Below are 9,583 nucleotides of genomic sequence, written 5' to 3'. Positions count from 1 at the left end.
TTCATTTGTTATAAACTTTAGAGACAAAACTTCCCTAATATGCCAGTTTCTGCGGTCATGGAAGATGAACGTCCGCCATGATTTCGCTGCACGCGAGCAACTTTTTTTTTTTGTTACGTCAGAGGGTGTAAATAGCTCAGCTGTGTGGCCGAGGCTATTCGTACAGGGGGGTGCAAATAGACGCTCCGTAAATAAAATGTGACATACGGATACAGCGGTGAACAGTAAATGTTTATTCCACAAACTGATACACTATGCAGAGGTGGTGGGGAATTTTGTACTGCAGCACAACTGACTTATTGGTAACAAAATCAGCTAAACTCTGAAGTATCCTCTTCATGTCATTTGGTCTTCTATCGTCATTGGACACTGTTTCGGGTCTTCTTATCTGTGCTTCTTAAAGGCTGCAGAGAAGGATTTGAGTGATTATTCACATGAAATAGGGTTACAAATGTAAATAACTGCTCACATCCTTAATTGAGGTTTCAATTTATCAGTATTGTATTGTCTGATATATTTAAATGTCCTCACCTCTTCTTTTCGTTTTCTTCTTCATGAGTTTCTTCTTTTTCTTGGGGCGAGAATTATCCCCATCCTGAAACAATAAAAACAAAGCGTTAGAACCAGCAGTCACATTAACAATGTGGTCGAAATAGAAACGAGCCATAATGCTCCCATTCATGCTGGACGGAGATGAGCCTGTTAGCAACAGCGTTTTGTGGCTTCACGTGCTGTCTAGTACAAAATCTAAACATAGCACATGGATTTTCCTAATACATTTAGCTGAATGAATTTTCCACATTTGCAAGCAGCACAAGGCTGGCGAGCCATTGCTTTAACTCGGTGCTTTTTATGCCAGCAGTAAGTTCATTGACACGGGAAACGGTACAGAGTAGGATGCCTGCCAAGCCTGAGTAGGCATAAAGTGTAACTTGCCAGTACAGCACCAGACAACTGAGTCACTGAGATACACAAAAGTATGAGCACTTCAGGTCCAACGTGCCAGACTTGTCAAACATTAATTATGTGCTGGTGGCAGCCCTAATTAAATAATATTCAATATAAATAATTCAACTCAATAAATTCCTCTGCAAAGACATTCTGAAGAGGGATTTAAATAGATGTTCATGTCTGGACCAGAAATTCTGATTTTTAACACAGGCCTCTCCTGTAGCTCAGTGAGTGAGATATGACCCCCCCTTCCTGGTGTAAAGATGTCACTGCAAGCTCACCTGGCCCCCCTCGCCGCCTGTCAGTGCTGTGATGTCACTGAAGTGTGTGATGCCGCTCAGCTGGCCGGTCATGGACATCGCGCCTCTCTTTCTGGCATTCTTCTGCCGTTGCGGCATGTTGAGACGCACCATCATGGACTCTTCGTAATTTTTCCTTAGAAGAAGAAAAAATAAATAAAACGTTATTGTTGATCGGAAACTCGTATCTGCCCTTCATATGTCTACCTGTTCAAACTAAGTAAACACCTGTGTAGCTCCTCGCGGCTCTCCCGATCGCTCTGGAAGTCCCGTCTGTCCCGGATCTCCTCCGGAGCGTCGCTGTACTGCTGTCTCAGCTCCTGGATCACAGAGCTTCTGAGGGCAGCTCGCCGCTGGCGCTCCGACTGAGCCTTCTTCTTGTCCGCTTCTGTCATGTCACCGTCTGGAGGACACGGGTTGAGATGAGAATTTGTGGTCTTTATTTTGATGCACATGACCCACAGAGGGGTGGGGGGGGGGGGGATAGCATGGCTAACGGGCTTAAAAGCTGCTGCTGGGTGGTGTGCTGCAAGCTTCATTCCAAACAATGTAATTAACTTCCACAAAAAATACTTAACCACAGAAAAGTTAACCTTTCTTAATCAAATGATTAAAGGCGTATTATAACTAATATTGATTAGTATGTTCATGACAAGCAGTGAAACAAAATTCTGTTTAAAAAAAGACAAATGACATTACCATAATGAACTGGGGCAATCTTTGGCGGTACATATTTCCTGCCACTAGAGTGGGCTGCTTTCTTCTCCGTCTTATTCTCAGCTTCACCCTCAGACTCCTCAGATTCACTCAACTGGTTGATGAAGCAAAGAAAGAAAGTCAGTCAGATAGGTACAATACTGCATGGTCAGTATTTACAATTAGACATGGCCAGATACCATTTTTTGCTTCCCGATACCGATTCTGATACCTGAACTTGCGTATCGACCGATCCGATACCAGTGTGTCATATACTGTAGGTTATTATGTTTTAACAGCTGTATACTACTACCCCTGTATGGATATGATATTATTTCTATCTTTGTTGTCTGTCTGGCTCAGGTTAAACTCTTTGTGAAACATGAACAAACACAAACAGTGAAGGCCACAGATCTTTCTTTTATTGTCCAGTTTGACAGTCAGTTATAACAGGGAAAAAGAACATAAACTACTTTAACGTAGATTTTCTTTAGGGCTTTATTACGTGGTATCGGATCGGTGCATAAACTCCAGTACTTCCCGATACCAGCATTTTAGGCAGAACATCTCTATTTACAATGTATTTATTATGTATTTTCTTAATTATTAAAACCAGTGGTAGCCTGACCATTTAAATATCCTGAAGCGATAAATCATTTATACAATGGTGTAAAGCTGGGAAATATATCGATATTGTGATATTAGACTAGATATCGACTTAGATTTTGGATATTGTAATATAGCATAAGTGTTGTCTTTTCCTGGTTTTAAAGGCTGCGTTACAGTACAGTGATGTCATTTTCTGAACTTACCAGACTGTTGTAACTGTTCTATTATTTGCCTTTACCCACTTAGTCATTATATCCACATTACTGATAATTATTTATCAAAAATCTCATTGTGTAAATATTTTGTGAAAGCACCATTAGTCAACACTATAATATCGTTGCGGTATCTATATCAAGGTATTTGGTCAAAAATATTGTGATATTTGACTTTCTCCATATCGCCCAGCCCTACAATGGTGCTAGGTTTACAGTTTTCATTGAGCAAGGCACCGAACCCTCAACTCCATGGACAGCCGTAGCCCCGTCACTCTGACATCTCCCAATTTGTGCATGTATAGGTCCTGAGCGTGTGTGTGTGTGTGTGTGTGTATTTCAGGCCTGTGTGTAATGTGTGTTCTAACAACAGAGTGAGAAAAAAAAGTGTAATTTCCCTTGTGGTATTAATGATACCGCAAGGTTGTTAAATAACAACAACAAATAAACATTTGTGATAAACTGTACCACCCAAATAAAAAGAGTTCAAATGACCACGACGGCATTCAGCCGTCGTGGTCAGCCTGACACATACTTTGCTGATGAGATTTTCAGGATTAGGACGCAGCTGCAGCGGGTCGTTCTCAGCTGAAATCAAATAAAAGACGTTGTTATACACCACGGCCTGTGAAACATCGAGGGAAGGAAATCCATTCATCGCAAAACAACCCGAAAATCAGTTTTACCTAAACTGCCGGTGACAGCTGTGCGCACCAGTTTATCAATCTGGTACTTCAGTTTGTGGTCTATCGGTCGCATCTTCTCCAGGACCTTAAAAACAGGAGGACAATCAATCAGCAAAGCAATATGATGCTTTGTCAGCTGGATCGATAGGACTACAAATGAGCGGCCTGTTTCTCCAATCATCTCACCGTTCTGACTGTGACCAGTCTATTCAAGGCTTCGCTGTCTTTGATTTTGCCTCCTCCTGTTTTGATGCTGATCAGGTGAGTGAGATCTTGAAGGTAAAAGAGCAGCAGGTGATACCGAAGGTCCAAGAATGACAAACCCTGAAGGGAGAAGAGGAGTCAGACCAGACAGTTCCTTAGTTTGTTTCAACTTGGGAGGAGAAGTTTCTTTTACACTGTATTCCTTTTCAGTTGTCAGTTACACACGCCTGAAAATGTGGTGTGAACATTTTCTAACAACCAACTGAGATACAGTGAACAGTCCCCACTCACCTTTGATGTCTTAAATGCCCCATCTTTGACTTTTGTTATCAGGTCACGGACATGACTTGTAACTGAGGCCACCTAAAAGAGAAAAGCGACACACTGTTTTTCAGCTGGGGAAACTCAGATCCACATAAGCTGTCTGTGATCAAAGTGACCATGATCAAAACACCATGGTGAAATGAACACACCACCACTTTAACAATCAATCAACATGAATACATAAAACAACAGGATTATAAGAATATCATTCTGTAATATGTCCCCATTAGATCTAAGTGTGCGTGTAAATGTGTTCGTATAGTTTCAATACTTTCCAAAGGACTCAGCGTATCTCTACTTGCAAACATTGATTGATAATGCAATAATATTACAGACACATCGTTCATACCTGTTCTGTGAGATTCCTCAGCAGCTGTACAGCTGCAGGCAAATCACTTTCAATTAAAGCCTGTCAGAAAGTAAACATGTCAGAAACACGATGCAAAACTGCTAACACCGTGGATCTACACCGCAAAATGTGGGTAACGTAGTAGAAATGCTACCAAAAAGGTAAGTTAGCTAGTGGCTAGCAGGATAAACTTAAGTCATTAAAAACAAAACCTGCATTATCACTTGCTTTTATCAATCTCACGTATAAAAGATAGTTTCCGAGTACACGTTTTAAATCGTCAGAATTTGTCTATAATATTAGCATACATTGTAGAAAGATAAAATAAAAGTTGTATTAATTCGCAGCTAGCTAAGCTTTCACTCACGTTGTCAACAGGGTCAGCCATTTTGTTTTCAATGAAATCTACGGAAGCCGCAGAGGAACAGTGGTCATGCAGAGCTTGGTGGTGTTGCACTGTAGCCTACTAAAAAACAACTGTTATACCGTACTGTAATGTTATAAATTAAGCGAGTGGCACTGTCAACAAAGAGCTGAAAGCTATTAAATAATTATTTATGTATTTATTGTGACCCGCTACTAAAAGCTGCCGAAGTTCCTTGTGTCACAATTTGTTTTAAATTAGGCCACTAAAAAACCCTGAAACCACAGGCTACATAATCTGTAGATATGATGGGAGATACGTGATCACAGTACCCTGCTTTCTGTCATTTTCCTTTTCTTTGTCTCTTTTCTGTCATTTCTGTGTGTGTGTGTGTGTGTGTGTGTGTGTGTGTGTGTGTGTGTGTGTGTGTGTGTGTGTGTGTGTGTGTGTGTGTGAGAGAGAGAGAGAGAGAGGAGAAGGAGGAGTAGGAAGAAGTGATGGTGAGATCAGACAGAGGTACCTGTCTGTCTCCTGTCTTTCAGACCAGTTTCAGTCAAACTGTCAGAGGAACCTGCAGAATATTCAGATAGTTTGTGAAGAGCTAAGTCATGGTAAGTAGATCATAGCTTTATTAGACTTTCTAAAAAATATAGTCTGCAGTTTATTTTTTACTTTGCTCTAGGCTACATATATAGGTAGCCTATGGTTTGCGTTAATGTTGGGCTCCATCTAACAATTACTTTCATAGTCAATTAACCTGCAGATCATTTTCTCAATTAATTGATTAATCGTTTGGTCTGTAAATATCTGAAAAGAATAACAAACTTATACATCACAACCCAAGTAGTATATTTTATGCTTGTTTTGTGAGAGGCAGTAAACAGCAATTTTTTTTGTTGCTTTTTCACCTTGGGAAATTGCTTAAATGATGAATTGATCATCAAAAATGTTGTTGATTAAATTTCTGTCAATCTCAATTAATTGACGAATTGTTTCAGCTGTCTAGCGCTACATCTGTCATTTGTAACGTTTCATTTTGTATTGTTCTAATTAATTACTGTTACCCCATTAGGAATAAAAGTCCTGCATTCTTACTTTAGTAAAAGTACAGAGGTATTGTTGGCTAAATGATCTTAAAGTATCAAAAGTAAAAGTAATATACAGCAGAATGAGGGCTTTCAGGGAGTTGAATTAGGGTATATTGTTTTGATTATCATTACCAGGAAGATAACGTGTAAGCAGCCTTTTACTGAATTGGAGCTAATTAAACCATTTTATATGTTGTTGGATAGTTTAATAGCTCTGCCTTTTATGTCTTGTGTCCTTGTTTAACGTCTTTCCCCTGTATAGTTACTTTTGTACATGTGTTTTTTTTTTATGTGTTTCTATTTTAATTATAAAAACAAACTAATTTAAGCTTGAAAAAAAAGAGAAACCTAATTTTTTTTCCTGCTTCTGACCACCTTTCAGATGTCAGATACCAGGGTGTCCTCTGTCATACAGGAGTGGGCAAACTCATACCCGGGTCAGGCTCACCCCCACACCCTGAACCCGAACACGCCAACCAATCAGCTGGCTCAGATGGACATGGCATACAGCCAGTCTCAGGGACTGGTGAGAGGGGGCAGTGATGACAGAATGTCTGAGCAGATGATGGGACTGTCTTACATGCCGTACATGTCTTCCTGCCTCAGCAACACCTTGAGCACGGGGAACACAAACCACCACCAAAGCAACGCCAACACTCAGCAGGTGTGTCTTCATGTGTGTGAGATAGCTTTTTCTTTTGCGGATAATAGATAAAGAAGTCATTCCTACACATTTTCTGAAAAAAAAATCATTAAAAACCACTCTCGTCCTGCTTCCCCACAACTTAAACTTGTGTTTCTGACCTCCAGGATTTCTCCTCCTTCCTCCTGCCAACTTTGCGGGCCCCAGTAAACAAGAGGAGCATCAGCAAGGACAGTGCAGAGTACCGGCTGCGACGCGAGAGGAACAACGTCGCTGTGAGAAAGAGCCGGGACAAGGCTCGCAGGAGGATCCTTCTGACCCAGCAGAGGGCCATGCAGCTGCAGGAGGAAAACCAGAAGCTGCAGATGAGGATAGGGCAGCTGACACAGGAGCTGGACACTCTCAAACACATCATGTCACAGCGGCATCTGCAGGGGGCTCCTGACGGAGCAGCAGGGGAGTCCAGTATCTAGAACCACATTTGTTCCTTGTGTTAATTGTAGGCATCAGATTCATTATTAGTGTCTTTAGGCAGGCCTTCAAGTCTCCTTGTTGATTTTTCAGATCAGGCAACTATTTGTAAAAAAAAAAAAAAAAAAAAGTCTCAGTGATGTAGAAGAAGCAGATTCAAAAAATGAAGCATTTTGTGGGGTTGTAAGGCTCAGTGTTAAAGGGGTTAGTTATAGTTTCATATTGTAAAATTGTGAAGAGGCAAAGCATAACACACTGGCAGGGCTGAACCTACCTTTGAGGACACTGATGTCATGTCTTTTTTCTAGGGTTTTAGATTTAAGACACAAAATTTGCAGTCATTTTTGAAACAATGGGTCTTCAATTTCACACAGAAGTTATCAAAAGCAGCTTCTCACGTCTTTGGTGGGGCTGAAATGATAACTGTCGCTGGCAGCTAGCTAGTGTAAGCTAAAGCTACCGCTAAAACCCTGTAAATCGGTTGAAAATGCCATCTGCAGCTGACTTTTTAATGTTTCCAGTTGACTCTTTCTAAACAAAGTGGGTGTTTTAAGCCTTAACAGATATTTTTCTTGTATACGGGTAACCTGCAACCCCACTTAATAATGCAGTTCACCCCATGCCTTTGAAAAAAATGTACAGGTTATGCTCTTGTGATTTTGGTTTTGTAAAGGCTAAAAAAAGACACACCACCCTTTTAAGATACAGTGTTTCACTACAGCCCCATATGCATACCTTCTGCGTGTGGAGCCATCCACAACTTGACAGGTTGCTATAGTTGGTTGTTAAGTCGGACGGAGGTTTAGCAAATGGTCGATTAAATTCCTGGCAGTGTGGAGTAGGCTTTAAAACAGCATTTCATGGTGGGAAATAACAGACAAACTGCAGTAACATTTTACTGAATACATTTTTTAAAATCCAAATAATTCTAAATGATAGACTTAATTTTTGGTATCTGGTCAGACTCTTTTGGGTGAGAAGGGAACATCCTCATGACCTCAGTATTTTTGAAATTGTGGCTACGGCCCTGCACACTTGACCTTTGAATAAACGAATGAAGCACCTGAACAGGAGATCTTGGAGTCTCAATATAAAGTAGGAAGATATGTGGTGTTTATGAATGTAGATGTCATTGCATATTTTAAAATGTGAGTGAAGAGACTGCAGAGCAGAAACTTTATGCGAGTGGCAGAGTCTGTGCATATCAAGATTTGTGAAAGCTGCATTTACTTAAATTGGGCAAATTCCAAAAAAACTTTTCTGAAAGTTCCTGAAGACATCTGCACATACATGCATAATCCTACAAAAAGAAGACCACTCTGCGCATTAGACAGATTTGTTACATGTTTTGATTCAACAAACATTGCCTAATCATACCTGACACTTCTTGTCATTGTCAGAGATGATTCTAAGTGTTGTTGCCCAACAAGGTTACACAACCACCTGTGGTTTGTAGGGGATTCAATGAAATCTAAGCGTCTCTCTTTTTGTATATTACTCTTATCTTTTGTCACTAAATGAGTATGGGATTACTTGAAATATTGTTGACGCAGTTTTAAATCACCTGTAATGTTGTTTGAATGTGTTTTGTGATTTTACATTAATGCATTGTTAAAGCAATACTTTTAAAAAACATTTCTTTAAATAAACAAATAATTCCTTGAGTTTGGATGAAACATCTTTTATATCTGCCAATCCCTGATGTACAAAAAATAAGACAAATTATCCTAATTTAACATAAAAAAATATCAACATATATTTAAATATGTCTTTGGATATTAAAGCTGCTTCCTGAAATAGCCTTTACAAGCTTTGATTACAGTGCACTGCACCTAAACAACACATCTTTCTCATAGAAAATGGTGTGATATAATCTCAGTATTAGTCTCCTTAATTCTCCACTGCATCCTTCATCAGGGAACATGGCGTGCACCTGCCATATTATTTACCATAAGTGTCTACCCACAGAAACGGACGTCATGCCATGGACCGTTGTGCACCAGCGGTTTCCCTTTGTGGGATGGGCAAGATTTCGACACAGCGGAGGACGGAGATGAGGAGCGCAGAGATAGTATCAGTATTTCGGGCTGCCAGGGCCTTCCTGTGGCTGTGATGGTAGTGAAGGGATATAGAGATAGGAGAAAGAGAGGAGGGGGTGGGGGCAACAAGCCAGACATTCAGTCTTTTTTCTTGAAATATTTGCCCAAAATAATAGTTTGTAACATTTAGTAACATAGTAACATTTGGTACACATATTTTCAACACTATATAACCAAAAACAGCATTGGGACTCCTTTGCATCTGGCTCCCAATATCAAGGATCAGAACACTTCACTGTGATATTCAAAATAAAGAAAGCACACATTCAGTTATCTTTCCATAACTAGTTTCTTTGTTGACGATAATAATAAAATATTACAAATAAGTATTTTCGGAACCTAATTCTAGCTTTTTTTTTTATTGCTGGTGTGGCAACAAAGACCAACTGAGGCAACATGGATACAGTTGGTCACCTGTCTTTTATACAAATGTTTTGTTACCTATTTACACAATGAAAGCTTGCCATTCATCATCAATATAGTGTCTGACTAAAACTCAACACTCACAACATGATTTTAGAGCTATCTGTGTTGTAAAATAATGTTCATATTCAATTTTCCAACTCACTAAACAGAACTGATAATAGT

General features: G+C 39.8%; 2 protein-coding genes across 2 annotated transcripts; one reads left to right on the top strand and one right to left on the bottom strand.

Annotated features, from left to right (window-relative positions):
- Window positions 1-210: 210 nt before the first annotated feature.
- Window positions 211-4,803, bottom strand: ngdn (neuroguidin, EIF4E binding protein). The gene is made up of 11 exons (XM_028569434.1): window positions 4,698-4,803; window positions 4,331-4,390; window positions 3,949-4,020; window positions 3,640-3,777; window positions 3,454-3,538; window positions 3,303-3,355; window positions 1,950-2,061; window positions 1,479-1,653; window positions 1,233-1,386; window positions 532-595; window positions 211-404 (listed from the first exon to the last, which is right to left on the bottom strand). The coding sequence occupies exons 1-11, from the start codon at window positions 4,716-4,718 to the stop codon at window positions 385-387; spliced, it is 954 nt and encodes a 317-aa protein (XP_028425235.1). The 5' UTR covers window positions 4,719-4,803; the 3' UTR covers window positions 211-384.
- A 393-nt stretch (window positions 4,804-5,196) lies between these two features.
- cebp1 (CCAAT/enhancer binding protein (C/EBP) 1) lies at window positions 5,197-8,454 on the top strand. Its single transcript, XM_028569777.1, has 3 exons — window positions 5,197-5,305; window positions 6,165-6,446; window positions 6,593-8,454. Exons 1-3 carry the CDS (start codon window positions 5,303-5,305, stop codon window positions 6,896-6,898), a joined length of 591 nt encoding a protein of 196 aa, XP_028425578.1. The 5' UTR covers window positions 5,197-5,302; the 3' UTR covers window positions 6,899-8,454.
- Window positions 8,455-9,583: the final 1,129 nt, after the last annotated feature.

This window comes from Perca flavescens, chromosome 22 (genome assembly GCF_004354835.1).
Source record: "Perca flavescens isolate YP-PL-M2 chromosome 22, PFLA_1.0, whole genome shotgun sequence".
Classification (NCBI taxonomy): domain Eukaryota; kingdom Metazoa; phylum Chordata; class Actinopteri; order Perciformes; family Percidae; genus Perca; species Perca flavescens.
This window is presented reverse-complemented; position numbering and strand designations above follow the sequence as displayed.